This window comes from Macrobrachium nipponense, chromosome 25 (genome assembly GCF_015104395.2).
Source record: "Macrobrachium nipponense isolate FS-2020 chromosome 25, ASM1510439v2, whole genome shotgun sequence".
Classification (NCBI taxonomy): Eukaryota; Metazoa; Arthropoda; class Malacostraca; order Decapoda; family Palaemonidae; genus Macrobrachium; species Macrobrachium nipponense.
The window spans coordinates 2,479,159-2,498,849 of NC_087214.1; the positions used below are offsets into that span (position 1 = coordinate 2,479,159).

Below are 19,691 nucleotides of genomic sequence, written 5' to 3' on the forward strand. Positions count from 1 at the left end.
TATAAATAAATGCAGCTGAGGCAGTAATCTCCTTCAACAGAGCATGCTTGAAAGAGAGTCTTCTACCTAAATAATGATAATTAATAATAATCCCCCTTTTTTATGTTTCCGTATGCGACGTACTTTTTCATAAAGTTGAGAATGCATCAAATGTCAAGTGCCATTCACTCACCTCCGCACTGGGCGAAGCCTGGATCACAAAGGCACTCGTATCCCACGTCCTTATCTTGACACGCAGAGTTGGCGGGGCAGGTGTCGCCTCCCGTTGCGCATTCATTCTCCAACCAGGGAGCTGCCAAAAGCGAGGGAAGTCAATTCAAAAACTCATCTGCCACATCTCCCGCAATGAATGTCGCAGAAAATCAACAACTTGAAGTGAAGGGAATTAATAAAATGCAGACATCCTTATGAAAACGCGAGAAGAGGTCTTCAATCAAGTATTCCACTCACGGTTTAATTTATCTTATTATTTTTTTTTTCATGAAGAAATGAATTATAGTAACTTTATATCGTTTTCAATAAGTGGCTAATATTAAATTCTATGAATATCAAACTCAGCTTAATCTTGGATTTCTTAGAATATGAAAGCATATGAACGACACATTTAAGTTTGCAACAGTTTGTACTCCTGAGGAAAGTCAGGAAAATTGAGTTGAGAAATTCATCAGAGAAGAGTTAACGAATTTGTTCCCCTTAAGAAAATGTCAAAGGACATTTTTAACCTGGTCATTCGTGGAAGAGTAAGAACTCAAGACAGCTGGAGAAGTCATCAAGAGACAATATAGATTTCTGAGATCGTTTTCTTAAACACAGTTGGTGAAGAGACCAACACAATATAGATTTCTGAGGTCGTATTCTTGAAACATAGCTGGAGAAGAGACCAGGAGGTAATTTAGATTTCTGAGGCCTTTCTCTTGAAACAGTCTAAGAGGAGACCCAGAAACAATATAGATTTCTGAGGTCATAACTTGAAACATTGTTTTCTGAGGTTATTTTCTTGAAACATAGTTTGAGAGGAGATCAAGACACAATACAGATTTCTGAAGTCGTATCCTGAATAACAGCTGGAGAGGAGACCACGACGCAAAATAGATTTCTAATGACGTATTCTTGAGACATATTTGGAGAAGAGAGCAAGACACAATATAGATTTCTGTAGTCGTTTCCTTGACACACAATTGGAGAGGAGAACAAGACACAATATAGATTTCTGAGGTCGTTTCTGGAGACACAATTGGAGAGGAGAACAAGACTTTCTTTCGTTTAAACCGTAACATGAAAGCCAAAGACTACTGCTCTCAGGAAGCCTATAACATTCCTAACAAATACCTGATAAATGTGTTTTTTAAAAACGCTCTTAGGTACTCACATGGTCGTTCATTCAACGAGTCAATTTCCATAGAGAGGGCGAATTCCCCAGAAACTCGTTTTTAACAAAATGTCTTGACTCTTGAGACAAGGAAACGACACAAAACCCAGACTTCAGTTGAGTTGCTAGAGCATCCATCCACACAGGTCTTCTTCTTCCCACCTGTTTTCTTACGGAGAAGGTCGTAGCCAAGAGTCCTTTTCCTCTTGGGTCACAAAGTTCCCAGGCAACGTATAATCACACTTCTCTCAAATGCCGGCAAAATCCTTTTTATTTCGTCGCAGCTTTTGTACCGATCAATTAAGAATCACTCGAAAAAAAACGCACACACACTGATAAAATGAATGTGAAATGTCAAACAAAATTAGAGTGCTCCTTAGTAAAACGGAAAGAATTCTGCGCAGACAAGAAGTTGACAGACTATTTCTTCTTACCGTCTATGCAGCAGGAACATTGGGTCGAGATGCATTCCTTCGAAAATAGCAGGCCCTTGCAGTCGCTTTTATGGCTGTTGTTGATGCAGTAGCCACCATTGGCAATACAATCGGCGGATGGTTTACATTCTGTACGGATGGGAAATTATCGTTTGAATATTCTCTCTCTCTCTCTCTCTCTTCTCTTCTCTCTCTCTCTCTCTCTCTCTCTCTCTCTCTCTCTCTCTCTCTCTCTCTCTCATCTGGGCTAACAGTTCAACCGAAGATACAATGCATTACCACCCTAAAGCAGTTCTCCTTGTACTCTTATAATATTTATCTATTAACTAATTTTTTTATCTTTATTCTTAAATAAGTGATCTCAGCTTTCTGTCTTTCATATTACCTTCTACTACTTATAAATGAACACCATAGTTTTTAGAAGCCTGAATTTCCAGTCACTGGCGCTTGTGGTCTTGTTCCTTATGAGTAGGATTCCTCGTCTGAATAATAATAATAATAATAATAATGATAATAATAATAATAATAATAATAATAATAATAATAATAATAATAATAATAATAAATAATAATAATAATAATAATAATAAATAATAATAACTGTTACGCATCAAGACACATAAACAACATGTGATTTCTTTTCCAGAAAAGAAGCCTCGACTTTTGTATGAAAGTTTCAGTTTCGTCATAATGAACGTCTACTACATTTTGGCTACCAGTACTCTGTTTTGATTACGTTGTTATGTTTTACACTTGTAAAAACCACGAAAAGATATGTGATGAAAACCAGAACTTCAGATCAGAATCCCTTCAGAGAAGTGTTGCTGCCCGAAGGAAGACTGACTCATGTACAGCAGACTAACAACTGCCTTTCATTCTTTACACGGAATAATTGTGGATTCAGTTATCTCCACTTGTCTCTGGCAGTAGGCCAATGGTTTTTTAGGAAAAATATACTCACGTACATGCAGGGATTTGTTTATGCACACACAAATATATATATATATATATATATATATATATATATATATATATATATATATATATATATATATGTACGTACGTATGTGTGTGCGTGTATGTATATGTATACACACACACACACGCACGCACACACACACACACACACACACACACACACACACACACACACATATCTATATATATATATATATATATATATATATATACGCATTAAGCTAAAAATGTCCTTTAATATCTAATTCGCGCTACCTCGGAATTAATATATTTTCATATATGTTAACCGAAGGGGAATTTTTTAGTTGATATATATATATATATATATATATATATATATTATATATATATATATATATATATATATATATATATATATATATATACAAACCAAGAATGTAATCTTCACTGTGAACGTAAACCAAGCCTTTGGAAGAACGTGTATTCCACCGTCAAGGTTAGGAACAATTAAGAGGATAAAATCATAGTTCATTGACGGGGACAATCTTGAAAATAAAAGTACGAAAGTGGAGAGAGAGAGAGAGAGAGAGAGAGAGAGAGAGAGAGAGAGAGAGAGAGAGAGAGAAAATCAATATAAAAAGATGAAAAGCATTGAGTGTGCTAATGACTAGAGCATAAATTGTGTAACACCTAACAAGAAGTATTTCTACTCGATATCAAATGGTTACAATGCATACACGCAGGTATTTACAAAAGTCGAAGTCATTCACGAAATAATGCCAAACGTCTTGGGTAAGACGACATACATTTTTCAGGTTATTTTTGACATTACACTGCGTCATGTTCAACTCTACTCACGCGCCACAAGTGGACTGACTCCTTTCCCCCAAAGACTGAGAAATATGACAGCTGACAAAGTTGCCATGAATAGATAAGGAAGAAAGAGAAGAAGGAGGCTTCTTGGTCCCAGAACTTCCAAACTGCTGCTCTGCACTTACCACTTGGGTGACGGGAAGACGCCTGTGAAACAGAAGAAATGGAATAGAGAGAGGGAGGTAAAACTGAGTAAAAGAATAATATTCTACAGATTTTTTTATATCATAATTCAGTATTTAGAAAAATTCTATCAGTATTTACGAGAGCATTGAGAAAGAAATCCTCAGCTGTTCAGAAACTGTGCTCTAAACGTTCCTAGATGGTCTCCAAGTCTTTTCAGGTAGAATGTTTCGTTTCCTTAAACACTATACAATAATAAAGCAATGTTATATGTAGGATCAGAGCCAAAGGATTAAACAACGTCAGCTACATGATTGAATTCAGACAGATAAAGTTAGAACAACTGATATTACCTTCCCGGTGACCTCACTGCGAGTAAAGGGAGACGAGAAGAACAAGCTGAACAGCAGGAACATCGTTGTCCTCATGATCACGTCGAGTGGAAACGCTGAATGAGAGTCACACCAACCAGATTCTCAAGTCTGTACAGTGATTAGCGCTGCACAGGTCCTCACCTTTTATGGATGATTGTAGGCTCCCCGGTCCAGGTGGCATTCTTGCGCATGCGCTTCCTGCCAACACCTGCGCTACACGTCAGTCATGGCTGGTGGCCGTTGAGCGAGGTTGTGAAGTGCGGCTTCTGTAAACCGTCTGGCGGAGAAAGATAGGAACTGTCTGTGAATTGTGGGAGAATGACTACCGCCCTGAAGTATCTGAGAGAGCTAAGAACCTGGACCATTAACGTCAAAATCCATCCCTGAATTATGAAGAAAAGAAAACAGATTGATGGGCAGCGTCATGCAGTTAATCACATTTGCTGTGCTGAATGATTGAAGCTTTTTCTGCCTTCACTCGGTTACCTACACATCCATCGGCTCAGAAGAATCATTTGCAAGCAATCATCAGTCATAAGGAAGGTTGGTGACATTTGTGGACAGGCGCTATTAATGTGGTATGACCTGCACTCCCGTAGGATTTCGCTGTCAAATTTGATTTTATTGTATATTCTGGTTCATGTGGGTGTATACTGTGGGAAAGTGGAGAGGGCCAAATGTTTCGACCCCCGGATTCCCCCATGGGGGCTTGTTTTTATCCCGGGGGTCCCAGTACTCATAATATTTTCAAATCAGCTAAAAATAAATCGATTTTGATGATTTTGGATGTCTGTAGGGGTTTCTGAAGATGCTGAATCCACTTGTGACACAATTGAGTAGACTGGATGTAAATATCATTCATTTTCAGCGTTTGAGTGACCCGGACACGAAGTTTGTCACAATCTTAGAAACCTGGGCAGGTAACACCTCTTTTCCAGGGTTTTCAGGTATGGCAAAGCGAATGAAGCAGTTGCTTTTCTTACCAAACTTTTAGTTTTGGGGAAAATAAGCCATCCATACACGTAAACAAAAGTATTTATTTTTTGTTAAAAAATTACCAGGATTACATTATGTAAATCATAATGTGACAAATCACGCAACCTATTCAACCACATTATGTCAAATACTGGACTAGAAGTGATCTGTTTAATAAACAAGTAACCCTCATATTATCAAATGTAAATGCTTTCCTTACATGAAAATAAACAGATAACACCAGCCTAGAATAATAAAGCATCGTGTGACAAGACATAATGACCAGAACGAGGGATTGCAATAGTGCATGATTTAAAATAGTATCGACTAGAAAAGAAGTCAATCTATCTATCTATCTATCTATATCTATCTATCTATCTATCTATATATATATATATATATGTGTATATATATACTATATATATATATATATATATATATATATATATATATATATATAAATATATATCTAAAAACCTTTCATGAAAGGTTTTTAGATATTCCTAGAATTTTAAAGCTTTTTAACATAAACGTCTTTTTCAGTAATATTAATGTCAAGAGTTTAGTAAACAAAAATTCTCCTAAAGATCTTCCAGGCTGCATATATAAAATTCCTTGCAAAAAGTGTGATAAAGTCTTATTCGGACAAACCGTAAATCTCTTTCACAACGTCTCAAACAGCATCAATATTCTGTGAGAACTGGGCAAATATCGAATGCATTATTCGTACATGAAAAGATTTAGACCATCCTATTAACTGGAGTCAAGCAAGAGCCTTAATCCCATGTAATGACACAGTTAAAAGGAATATCATTGAATCTTGTTTCATCAAATCAAATAATAGAAATGTTCTAAATTTAAGTCTTGGTTTATTTAAACGTGATGCTTTCATAATGAAAAAAGTTGTAGATAAATATAAGTAACAAAATTAATATATTAAGTTTTTACATGTTTTGGACTGCAAAGAAACTTTGTAATTTCGGTTAGGGTCAATCTGTTTAGGTTTGTGACCGTGTGATATCCGATAATCCTGGATTATCTCTTTTAATTTTTACCCTTTTGACAATTAACCATCTGGTATTCTTGATCTTATGTTGTACCTGAGACCTTTCTCTCAATTGTACTTCATTAACTCCTTGACAATGTCTGAGTAAAGACGAAAGCGCTTGGATTTCTGACTATCATTTTCCCGTGGAATTCGCTTATTTATGAAGTCACGTGCATCTACTATGATTTTTTAAGTATATATATATATATATATATTATATATATATATATATATATATATATATATATAGATACATAGATAGCTAGATAGATAGATACCTACATACATATACATACATATATATATATATATATATCTATATATCTTATATATATATATGTGTGTGTGTGTGTATATAATTATATATATATATATATATATATATATATTGATAGCTATATATATATATATATATATATATATATATATATATATATATATATGTATATATATGTCTATATATTATATATATAAAAAAATAAAAAAATATATATATATATACTATATATATATATATATATATATATATATATATATATATATAGTATATGTATGTAGGTATCTATCTATCTAGCTATCTATGTATCTATCTATATATATATATATATATATATATATATATATATATATGTGTGTGTGTGTGTGTGTGTGTGTGTGTGTGTGTGTGTATAACGTAGATACATAGATAGCTAGATAGATAGATAGATAGAATTTAGGCCAGAGGCCAAGCCCTGGGATCTATGAAGTCGTTTAACGCTGAAAGGGAAATTTAGAGTAGAAAGGTTTGAAAAGTGTAACAGGAAGAAAACCTCACAGCTGTTGCACTATGAAACAATTGATAGGAGAGTGTGGAAAGAAAGATGTGAGAAAGAAAATATGAACGGAGGTACAGTAAAAGGAATGAAAGGGGTTACATCTGGGGACGTGGCGACACAGCAAAGAACCTTAAGGAATGCCTACAGTGCACCACATGACAAAAGCCATCGCCTGAGTCTTTGTTGATGAGACTCCACGGGGCCCAAATACGTTTGACAGTCAGAGGTAGAAAGAACCATGCGATCGTGGTATTGTGGGGTTGGGGGGAGGAGGGGGGGGATAAAAAGATTCAAGGGGCCTCTAGTTTGGAGGTTACTCATCAAGTTTCAGTGATTTTTGTGACATTATTATTGTTATACTGGAGAAACAAATCCACAGTTATGTGAATGTACTGTCAGCCAAAAAACTGGCGGCAGAGTTTCATAATTTTTCGTTCACCTGCCTGACGCTCAATTCATGCCTTATATATCTATTTTTCTTTTATAAGATGGAAGAAATTTTATGTAATGACGTTAAAAACAGTCGCTGATATCTTTAGAACATCATGTTATGTTATGTTGTAAAACTATTTTCCATATAGCAAAATTGACGTGAACGAAACGAAGTGATAAAATCGTCATATAACAACCACTGATATGCATTACCAAATAGATAGGAGACACCTATCACTAGTAGGATCGCATAAACATAGTCCTTAAATTATCATTTCAGTATTAAGTTGAAGGTAGTTTAACGATTCCATTTGTTAAATTTTACAGAAAACATTGGAAACTCACAAAATGCTATCAAATTAAAAAAAAAAAAATAAAAAAAAAATTGATAACCTAACAGTGTGAACCAATGCGACCTCACTATTGCTTTTGATGTCGTTATGTGCACGGGAATCTAATGTCAATGTGTCATTTATCGGTCTAAGAAACATCCCTCGCTGAGCAAGAGCCAATTATTGCACTGCATTCGGTGCAAGTTCCAGTTGGAGAGATATCAAAAAAGTTTAATAAACCGGAGAGAATCATACATAGATGAATAAAATTGTTTAAAGAACGGCAGAGTTTAGAACATGGGCATAGAGGTGGAACTCCTCGAAGCACCACAAGAGAGCAAGACAATACAGCAGTGTAAATGTTGCTGAGCAACATTCATTTGTGAATTTTGAATTCTAGCGCCTCGTCACGATATTGCTGAACCAGGAATCATGACTAGCTCGACGCCTATGACTGGTGTCTGATGAATACTTTAGATAGAGAGGAAGAGATTTTTAAAAATACACTTGAAATCTTTGATAGGTGTCTAATGAATAAGTCTAATGAATAAGCAAACTTATCTTTGATGGATGAGAGATTCAGTTAGGCTTACTCTTTTTGTTTTGTTTTTTATCGGTGGCCAGTGAATACCACGGATAGGGAGGGAAACAGTTTCAATGATGCATGCCTTTTTTTCTTCAAAACCTAGATAATACATTTTATTGGAAGATACTTTATTAACATCGGCCTATTCCCTCCATCACTCCTATACTCCTCCTCCGCTCTCTTCCACATCTCAGGCGACTCGATCCGACTTCTCGCTACGAACTCCATCGGCTGAAAGCAGCACTAATGATAACTAACGGTTATTTTAAAGTTCCCCACACCAACAACGGAAACCTTAAAATGCAGGTTTATAAAATATTTTCTGTTCAAAGTTACTTTATCTTTAATTCCCCAAAATATTTGCATACACTCGTGTTACACCCTGTATGATTGTTGTTGCTGTCAAAGAGCAACCCCTCATTAAAGCAGTAGGTTTTTCTTGAAAAAAAAAAAAAACACATGAAACAGACTTAAACGAGAACGACACCTTTCATATTTCTTATCCTTTCAGCTACTTATAATATGCTTATGGTAGTAGGTCTAGCCATACATGTGGAACTAATTTTAATTAATTTCTATTTAGAAGAAATGAATAGCTACAGAAAGATCAGCTCTTAAAAGCTGTAATGAAAGTAAGCCTCTCTTAATGTATTCGTCAGTTTTGACTCCCACAGCTTTCCAACGTGTCCAAATGAAACAGGATGATATGCAAGGAATTTGATAAAAAATAAAAGACTGAATTATATTTGTTTGATTTTTTTTTTATCGCTTTTTGACTTTGAATAGCTAGGTCTGAGTAAATTATGTTAAGCAATTATGAAAATGATAAGAAAAAAGCAGAACATGGCCAATAAAACTAGAGTAACGGGAATAATCAAATAAAGCAGATTTAAATAGATATTGTCGATTTGAATATTCTTTCACATTACGTATCCGAGAGAGTATACTGCTGAAAATAGACCTAGGCTAATCATGTGTGAAAATCAGAAGTCAAATTTAGGCCCACTAAATGTGTCATGCTAATTATTTTATTGATCAAAGGACAAAATTAGTTTAATTAAACATCGTTATTAAAGAATATCAAACGCCTTAATGTATTATTTATCGGCTGTAGGAGACGAAACGACAACACCCCAGTGCAGTAAAATGCTTATGCTGTCAAGAAGCAAGAGTTGAGAATAAAATTAGAATTCGTGGACCCATCGGTATATATTTTCCTTACTTTGCAAAATAACTATGTTTAATGCGTTGATTAAGTCTACTCAATTTTAATGTAATTTATTTCAAGTATAGCACCTTTGAAAGGAAATATTATTTATTGTTAAGTAAACAATCTGGCACCTGCATATGGCAATATTTCCATAACGAACAATGAATTAAGAAATTACGCAAATTCTTCGTTGGCCGACAGTACATATATTCAAATCTGAAACGGCAAGGATAGCTTTCGGGAATCAGTTCGGTTCCCATTTGAAAACCAAACACGCATACTGTTGTGGATTTACTCTCCCATTTTATTGCCTCATGTGATTATGAACTTTCTTTCGATTATTATTATTATTATTACTATTATTATTATTTTATTCTAAAGGGTCGTCAAAAATACAAAGTGTTAAGAGTTCGTGTATAATTTTTAAGACTACAAAAAGCTTTCGAACCCTTCCCTGGGTTCATCTTCAGTCCAAATGAACAATTCAAAGGAAACAATTCTTTTGCCAACGAAGAATGTTTTTGCCAACTAGTATGTTTTTAAAAGATTTTAACTGTAGGAAAGGCCCTGTTTTTCCCTCTCCTGATGCTGCTTCCGTCTTGCCTCTCCCTGTCCAGGTAACCGCTGCCCCAGGGGAGTCTGGTTACGGTGCCCAATCTACGCCCTCGGACCATTGCGGAGATCCAACAGAATTGCAGCCAGAAGGATTGATAAGGGAGAGGAAATCACCTAGTTGGAGTTAACTGCCCTCTTTCTTCATCACCTGGCCCATTAACGAGCTAACGACCGGTGTCAACGATCTTCAACGACTCTTGTTTTTAAATTTACCTCTGTACATGTTGTAACTAATTGTTCATTTCGACTGAAGTTGAACCCAGGGAAGGGTTCGAAAGCTTTTTGTAAAGTCTTAAAAATTATACACGGACTCTTAACACTTTGTATTATTGTGAACCCTTTAGAACATTATATATACTCTCATGATATAGAGTTTTTCTTATTATTATTATTATTATTATTTATTATATTATTATTATTATTATTATTATTATTATTAATATATTACTCAGAAGACAACCCCATTCATATGAAACAAGGCCACCAAAGGAGCCATTCGCTTACTTGCAATTCAAGCTTACACAGAAGAAAGTGTTCATTAGGAAGAACCGAGATGACGTAAAGGGAAATTAATAAATAGATAAAAAGGTATGAAATGCAGGAATGGTATTAGGGTACCATGCATTGCATCTATGCTTCTTGATGTTTGAACTTCTGAAGTTCCTATTGGGTGACATAATCAAGGAGACTGCTCCACAGTCCAACGGTGTGAGGAGGAATAAAGAACCTCTGGAACTGAGAAATTCTACAGCGAGGCGCATTTACTGCATATTAGTGCTGCTGTTCAGAGAATCCGGCTGCTCTCGGTACGAAAAAAAATGATCAGGGGCCAATTGCAAATGTGAAAGATCACTGTTAAAATACATCTTGTTTCAAATGTTGTGTGTGGTTGTGGTTGTTTTATGAAAAGTGCCTGTACAATTTGCAAGTATGCCAACGTCGTTTAGAGCTGTATATAATATAGTGTAAGCTCTTTTAGTAAAGAAACGGACTTCTTAACACTGGAATAGCGGTGAGGATGATGTGATGTATTCGATTCTAGTCAATTAATAATATTATACTGGATAACTTGAAGTCTACTCCTAGCATGACTGATTATAATTTATGCTTTGGAACAGTCTTCAAATCGGTTCAAGCCACTCTGTGTTTTACAACTTTTACACCCACGTTTACTGTGTAGACTTCAATGTCATGACTGGATATTGGAGTCAGCATTAGTGTTAAGTTAAACCATCAATGTTTCTTTCGTTGACACACTTTCCTGGCTTTCTTCACTTCCAAACTCGACCCAAAAATAAAACGTTTATTAAACCCAACTCAGCGCACTGTGAGCAAGAGAGCATTGATAGATTGATTAACAAATATGCGTGTGCTTTTTGCGTGAGTGCATTACTGAAAATCCATTTACCTATTGAGACGAAGCCTTAATCTATTGTCAGCTTTCTCCATTTTGTACATGGTTAGGAGTCGTATTGCAAACGCCTTTCTGCAACGACGCGGACAAAGCAACATGGCGGCCATAACAGAGAAGAAAAATCCGTCTTCATCAATGACGCAGTGACTACTGAGTGCGAGCGAATGGCCGAATGCTGCAGCCGACAGACATACGTACAAACAACCCCTTAGCTTTACGTTATTGCCCTGGCTTGTTCAATTTGTCAACAAGACCTCGTTTTCTTGTCTCTGCATGGATCAGTAGACCTAAATATATGGGCAGTGGTGGTTCTCGATCTGATGAATGAAAAGTTGACACAGACTCTTTACGTCTACGAACTGTACCGCTGAACTGTTTAAGCTGAGAAATAGTCAGTGTTGCCTGTGTTTCTACCACATTACTAGACTGTGTCTCAATAGTAGGACCACCAGGTATCATCCTTATTAGGGATATCAAAGACTGTGAGACTGACACCTGCTGACATGCACTATCAAATGTTCCATTGAAACTGAATTTTGTCTTAATCAAATCTCTACGAACAATTAAGGCGCTTTTGCCAGAACCAAGCGTTCATCATCAAAGTTGTGTCCTGCAGCTTGTTTCAAAGCTTCTCCAACATCTGCTTTGAAAATAAGCAAGACATCCCGGCCTTGCTTGTGCGCTTGCAAATCTGGAAAAGAAGCTAATATTCGATTTTTCAAGGTCGTAGTATTTAGTCGACCAACATCTACCCCTAATTGCCCAAGGCACCTTGTATACATTTTAGCAAGGTCAGCTAATTTGAATACTGGAACACTCTCAGTTACTGTTTGTCATTCCTCAATAAAAGTAATTAACTCTGCAAGGACAATGCCTTGAATCATATCATCCTGGTTCTCTTCCACAGTGCTAGGAATATGTCAGCTTGCTTTTTTACACAAACTTACCAAACATTTTGCATGATATACCGCTTCTTGTGAGATTGGATCACCTGCACTCAATTTAGCTAACAGCACAGTATCTTGAGGTGTTCTAATCTTATTGGTACTCACCAATTTAATGAGCAGCGCCTTTCAAGGTTTTTTTCAAAAGTATGATCATCTGTCCCATTTGGAATATCTGTTCTTCTGTTATCAGCAGGACACTGAAGGTCTTCTTCAGAGGTTCTGTCTTGACATATGACACTTTTATTCCACTCGAAAACAGGATCTTTGTCATCTGCCGACGTTGATTCTTCTTTATCAAATATTTTTACACTTTACCATGATAGTTTGTGTTCAGTCTCCTTTCTTAGAACTAGTCTATCCTGATCAGATCCTGAAATGAAATAGAAATAATATAATTGTACTGTTATAGCATGCAGTATTCAACATGCAGAGAAATTAGTTTAATATATTCGCCTAAGTAGAACACGGAAAGTTGGATCATTAGCTGGAAATATATTATATGTCTATAATATTCTTGAGAAACCTAAAAGTAACCCAGTTTTATGCATGGTCTAGCCACTACCTAAAAATATAAATACACACAATTTTTTTTTTAATATATGCTGAATGGCGGCCATTTTGAATTTTCAGCTTTGGTACATAGCTAATATGGTTTAACATGGTAAGTACTACTAACACAAATTTTGATGCTTTTAACCTAAAGTGTGCGAATTTTTCACGATTCAACTGGAATAACAGAAGGTGGGGAAAGTAGAGGATGTCGAAGAACTCCAGTTGAATGCCAAATCTATTTCCTTTTATTTCCTTTCCTTCAGTTTAGCAACAATTGAGCTGAAAATCTCAATTCAAAAAGTTGGAAATTTCTTCTCAGACGAAGACCGATGATGTTCCCTAAGATAGTTCTGGATCAATCATTTTTCATCAACAATTTATTTCGAATTTTTCCTTCGCTTCAGTTCATCTTCAACGAGGCAAAACATTTAAGCTAAATTTCCTTTCTTTGCTGTCGACTACATAAGACACGAATGAAAGATAATTGGATTGAGTGAAATAGCCCTTCAAGTCTCTCTCTCTCTCTCTCTCTCTCTCTCTCTCTCTCTCTGTTACATTTAAGCTTAAGAGTGTTTCACAAACACTTTCTTTCACTGATCATTGCAAAGGTTCAGAAGGAAATGTAAAAACATTTCTTATCGGACAAAGACCGATGATGCTTCCCAAGATATTTTTGGGTTCAGTTATTTTTTGCAACAATTTATTTCCAGTTATTATGCCTTCCCCTGTCTTTCTTTAACGAGGAGAAACATTAAAGCTGAATTCCTTTGCTGTAGACTACTTAAGACAAGAATGAAAGATAATGGATTGAGGAAGTAGTACTTCAAGTCTCTCTCTCTCTCTCTCTCTCTCTCTCTCTCTCTCTCTCTCTCTCTCTGTTTATTAATGGGCTGCTGAAATTGGATGAAAGCTTTCAATGACAATTGTCATTAACCCTGAAGTGACTCCGTTTATCTGAAACTACTATGGTTCTAGAAAGGATGTAAAACAGCCTTTCCAGTTTAGAACTGTTTAAGAAAATGCAGGGAAATATCGGAAAAATAGAACCACTTTCTATAAAAAAAAAGAAGAAAACAACTCGGAGAAAGGGAGACACCTTCTACAACGAGGCATAGAATTCTTTGTCAGGAACTTGTTGGAGGACTCCCTTATTCTACCTATCTTATTCGACTTCAGTCATTAACAACCCTTCGAGGTGAAGATGGATGAGAAATCATACTATAATGGGCGTAATGTCTGTCTGTCTGTCTGTCATTCAATCACGGCCAAACGGCTGGTCAGATGGGCATGAAACTTGGCAGGGTTATGGTGGGGACCCCTACGATGGTTCGTAATGGGGTTTCATCCAACCTAAACCCCTCCTTTGTAGGGGGTGGGGGTGAGAAGGGATTCCCTGAAACGGAGCTGTTTCTGGCTGTGAAATGAGGCTGGTTGTTCCCGTAGACTTAGTTACTTTACGAATTTTCATACATAATTTCTGTACAACTTCCCCGGAGAAAGTTGCGAATATTTCAGCTCAGACACAGTAGAAGATGAAAATTATCATCAATATCTGCAAGAATAACTTAATTAAATCCATCGGGACTGCCAGTGCACAAAATAACGTTGAAGAAGTATTGCCCGGTAATGTTGCTTCGGAATTTCGATCCTGCCAATGGACATTGCAATGGAACGAGGTACACCGTTATGGAGCTAAACTCCCACCTCATCGAAGCAGTGATAGCAACGGGCCCTCACACCGGCAAACGTCTGTTCATCCCCCAGATTCCTTTGATGCCTTCGGACAACCAGTTTCCGTTCCAGTTACGGTGCAGGCAGTTTCCCATCAACCTGATGGGCCAGACTTTGGATCGTGTTGGTGTGTTTCTGCCGTCACCCATGTTCACGCATGGCCAACTGTATGTGGCAATGAGCAGAGCAACTGACTCTGCCAACTTGAAATTAAGTTGTGGACAAACTGATAATATTTTGCACAAAGAGGTTCTGTAGTAGGTATGTATAAAAATCGCCCTTATTTTAATATTGCTGAACAAATAGTACAAATAGTACATATAAATTTTTTACTTCTGCACCCATATTTTATCACCCATCGTAGATGGGTAAGTTTGCTAATATGTTATAATAAGTGAAACTAGCTTTGTTTCTGTTTAGTCTGTTCTTTCTGCAGAACAACTTGCTTTCCCCAAACCCTCGCACACCCAAATGTGTGTGCTTGTGCCTGCATGCATCAGTTAATTCGAAATTATCCGTCCTTTCTACTGCAACCTGACTTTGACTTCTGTCAGCAGCACCGTTCCCATCAGACTGGCTGAACTAAACCAGGGCCCAAGATTACAATAACAAAATGACAAGAAGCGCAATGCGTTTCAGCTTGATAAAACGCACCCATGAGAATAACCTGGCTCCCCAAGAACATTATTACAATATTTTGTATTAGAGCATATCAGGGATCTTCTTTAAAGGTTCAGGAAGAGCATTATGCCAATGACAAAACAATGAAGGAAACACAGAAGTAGCAGACGGGTAGTGAGGTTATCATAGCATACAGAGGATCAGTCTGCAATTCAGCCAGGTGACAGCTGCTGCTTTTTATAAATCGATTCCAACAAATGAAACGCGAAATAATTTGTACGAATAAAAATTCTTTGTATTTTAGACTGCAGTCAATGAGAAGATTAACACATTCATTGGAATATTAGAAAAACAGCGAGGAATTTCCTCATTTTCGATTTTGGTTTTTACGAACTGTTTAAATATCATTCACAGAAGAGCGTCAGGGAATCAGTGAAATCTGCAGATTGTTCAAAAGTCTTGAAAAACCGAATTGACACTTGAGGAGAAAAGGTGTTCAGAGCTGTAAAAAGTTCACGTCCGGAAATTGCGATTATCTGAACAAGGACATCTTTGACAGCTGAAAATAATTAAAGAATTATTATTATTATTATTATTATTATTATTATTATTATTATTATTATTATTATTATTATTATTATTATTATTATTATTATTATTATTATTATTAAAAAGATGAAACCTATTTGAATGTAACAAGCCCAGAGGAACCTTGTACTGCGTTTTAGCCTCCTGACGTCACGCAATATCGGCTAAGTTAATTGTCCGCAACACCTGTGATAACATCAGGGTTTTGCTTTTTGTTTGAAGAACACGTTGCTGATTGGGGGTAAATTACTCACTTGGGGTAGTTTAGCAGTCCAGGGGGGTAACAACAAGTGTGGAAGTTAAAAGGCGCAATAAAGACTCTTTTCCATTGCTTCTCAATCGATGAATTCATTCATTTTAACTCCCTGATATAAATAATAAAGGTCCACAGGGATATATATATATTATGTGGTTGAATGAACCAATACAAGTATTTTGTACCAATTATTATTATTATTATTATTATTATTATTATTTTATATTATTATTATTATTTTATTATTATTATTATTATTATTATTATTCTTATTATTATTATTATTATTATCTTATTATTATTATTATTTATTATTTTATTATTATTATTTTATTATTATTATTTTATTCTGTTAAAGGGAATGGCAAAATTAAGAGAGTTAAGTTGATTTTAAATATTGTCTTTTCTATTTTTCTTACAATATGTAAAATCAGCTCGCTTAATTCTGCCATTCTCTTTATCAGAATTTGCCCGAAAGATTCTCTTTTACCAAAATATTATTATTATTATTACTCGGAAGATGAAACCTGTCCGAATGGAACAAGCTCCAGGACCAATTGACTTGTAATTCAAGCTTCCAAAGAATATCAAGGTGTTCATGAAGAAGCAGCAAGAGGAGGTAAAAGGAAATACCGAAAGAAGAGATCTCACTTATTAGAAAAGAAAAAAAAATGAAATAATAAATAGATATTGCCGAGGAGGTGTTGGGGAGGACATTTGATCTAACTCTGCTTGAAATGGAAATAGACTTCGAAAGGGGAAATTAGATCAAAGGAAGAAGTGGGTTGATGAGCGCATTGTTCTGTGTTTTATTCTCCTGACAACAAGTGTGGAAGTTAAATGACTTTTTTTTTTTCCATTTCTTTTCAATCGATAAATTCGTTCAATTCAACTTTGAATAAATAATATAAAGGTTCACAGGGATATATATCACAATGCAAGTATTTTATACTAAATATTATTATTATTATTATTATTATTATTATTATTATTATTATTATTATTATTATTATTATTATTATTATTATTATTGGAGAAAGGGACGTCAAAATGGAAGTGGTCAGCACAGCTCCTTTAGGGAGAGAACAAAAGACTTGATATTGTGTAATAAGTCTGATCCTGACGACGAGGGATTTTCTACCTAGCGCTGACGACCCTTTCCGTGACTCAAGAGTTCAAAGTCCGCTCAAAAGTTCTCTGAAAATCTGTCACAGCAGCTCAATGATTAGCAAAGGAAATATTGGAAGGAAAACCAAATGACACCATAAAAATTGAATGGACCCACATTTAAATGACCTTATCAGAGTTTCTGTTAAATAAAATTAATCGTCCGTTCATTTGCCCAAAGAACGTCTTCTGTGAGACCTTGTCAGCTCTTCTGGCGACAAATCTCTACTCATAGGGAGAGATATGCAAACCTCTTCCTACGGATTCGGGATTTTCTGAAAGAGAACATATAGTTGTAAATGATGTATTTTGTGGGTTAGAATAGTTCTATAAAAATGACAACGATTCCGTACTGGCATGAAAATGAAGCTCATATTTTATGATGCAGAACCCATAATGAAACGAGTTCAAGGTCATATAAGTCTCTCTTTCTCTCTTACTCACTTCCTATATATCTTGCTGACTTCCATCACGGAGACAAAATTAAGATTTAGGAGGAATTTCAAAGATCATGAACGTCTGTGACGCCGAATGAAGAGGCCGACGGTGTGGAAGTTGTCTCATAGGGAGTTCTTTCACCGATATATGAATGCATCGGTGAGGAGACCTGTCTTGTTTTCCTAGGGAGTCTTCCTTCCCTTGCTATGGGGAATAATGATAATGGCCTCATATTAGGAAATGAAAACACACACACATACATACATACATATAGAGATGCATATAGTATTTCTCGTAAAATTTCATTGTGGTACGGTAAAACAGAGAGAGAGAGAGAGACAGAGAGAGACAGAGACAGAGAGATATTGTGCACGTAGACTCAAGGTCAGGTGATCGCGGGAATGTATACATTTGCGAGGGAGCAAGTAACTCCTCTCTCGTGATCGAAATTTTGACGAATAATCTGTCATTTCAAAGTTGCTCGTAAGGAAAATCCCGACAGGAGAGATGGGCCGAAGGAGGAGGAGGAGGAGCCAGAGAAATTATTTCTCGCACGAGAATTGAGACTCAGATTCGATTCGGGCGATTTCTCTCGAAGCGACAGTAACAGAGATTTGGTGCGCATTCACTTTCCATTCTTTTCAAAAGTCAAAAGTCATCTTTCAGTGCCGAATGATCTCATAGGCCCCAGCGATTGGCTTTGGCCTCAGTTTTATATACTACTCCATTCCCATTATGGTGACAAGCGTTAATCAAGCAAAAGCCAGCCGCTCATAACGAATTCACTTGACTTTGGAATAACTTCCGAGGTTGAGAGAAAGCGATATTATCATCCACTACGATTGGCGGACAATTTTTCGAAAATCCATTATTCGAAAAGCAATTGTTCGAAAAGTTTTTTTCTTCTTTTCGAAAACCAAATATTCGAAAACAATAGTTCGAATGTGTAGTTGTTCGAATTTACAATTGATCGAAACACAAAATATTCGAACAAGCAGTTTTTCGAAGTGAATATTATTCAAATCTATAACATACTTATCTGACCATATAGGAGAATAGGATTAATGTTAATAAACGATTAATTTAGTTTAATTTATCAAAGTTTTCTTAACATATATTTGCACAATTTATTTTCAGAATAATCTGTTACCGGAAGTAATTCAGGTGAAAATAACTCTTCTTCTACTAAATTTTCAAAAGTTTCAATGACTCTTCTGGGATAAATGCCAATGCTAATAGCATTCAAATTTTGACTGAAAACTCTCTTCTTCCTGACTGAGTCAAAAAGAAGAAAACCCTCATTTTTGAAAGTCTTCATATACTACTCGATTGGGAATACTATATATATCCTTCCCATGATTGAGTGTAGATAGTCCACGATTTTCTTTTAAGCGAACCCTTCTAATTGAGCGCTTAATACTGTTGAAAGTAGGCAATCAATGAGCTCCAGATGCGCTAAGATCCGAAGATGCATTTGCAATTATATAATGAGGGGAGTCAGGTGACCTTTTGCGTCGTCGTTCACTTTTTCAACAAATCTCCGCACCTCTACGCCAGTTGGATTGCCTGCGTGATTGTTCTTTAGAAACGGTAACATCTTTTACTATTGTAGCGCGACATTTGCAGTCATTTGCAGATTTTATCTTGTATTTGCTTGTCTTTAACAAATAAATGTCCATTCACTAATAACATGGGCTTTCCTTGTTCACTTTGAACGAACTCAGCCATGATATGGTTTAAGAGCTCTATTAAATAGGAAACCGTCTAAAATAACAATGGGAACTTTAAGGTTTTAAGGGTTAACGATTTATTTTGATGTTTTTTTATTCTTTATTTAAGTTAATTAAAATAC

At 35.9% G+C, this 19,691-nt stretch overlaps 1 protein-coding gene and 1 long non-coding RNA gene across 2 annotated transcripts in view; one reads left to right on the forward strand and one right to left on the reverse strand.

Annotated features, from left to right (window-relative positions):
• LOC135199258 (latent-transforming growth factor beta-binding protein 1-like) overlaps window positions 1-4,247 on the reverse strand; it is a 14,777-nt gene extending 10,530 nt beyond the window's left edge. Inside the window, exons 1-4 of the mRNA XM_064227146.1 lie at window positions 4,092-4,247; window positions 3,741-3,762; window positions 1,804-1,932; window positions 173-292 (exon numbers count right to left, since the gene is read on the reverse strand). Of these exons, the coding sequence (XP_064083216.1) occupies window positions 173-292; window positions 1,804-1,932; window positions 3,741-3,762; window positions 4,092-4,166 (346 nt within the window). The 5' untranslated portion in view covers window positions 4,167-4,247. The remainder of the gene's footprint in view (window positions 1-172; window positions 293-1,803; window positions 1,933-3,740; window positions 3,763-4,091) is intronic.
• Window positions 4,248-4,328: 81 nt separating this feature from the next.
• On the forward strand, window positions 4,329-10,442 carry LOC135199259 (uncharacterized). Its single transcript, XR_010310991.1, has 2 exons — window positions 4,329-4,655; window positions 10,128-10,442. It is a non-coding gene; the product is annotated as an uncharacterized LOC135199259 (long non-coding RNA).
• Window positions 10,443-19,691: the final 9,249 nt, after the last annotated feature.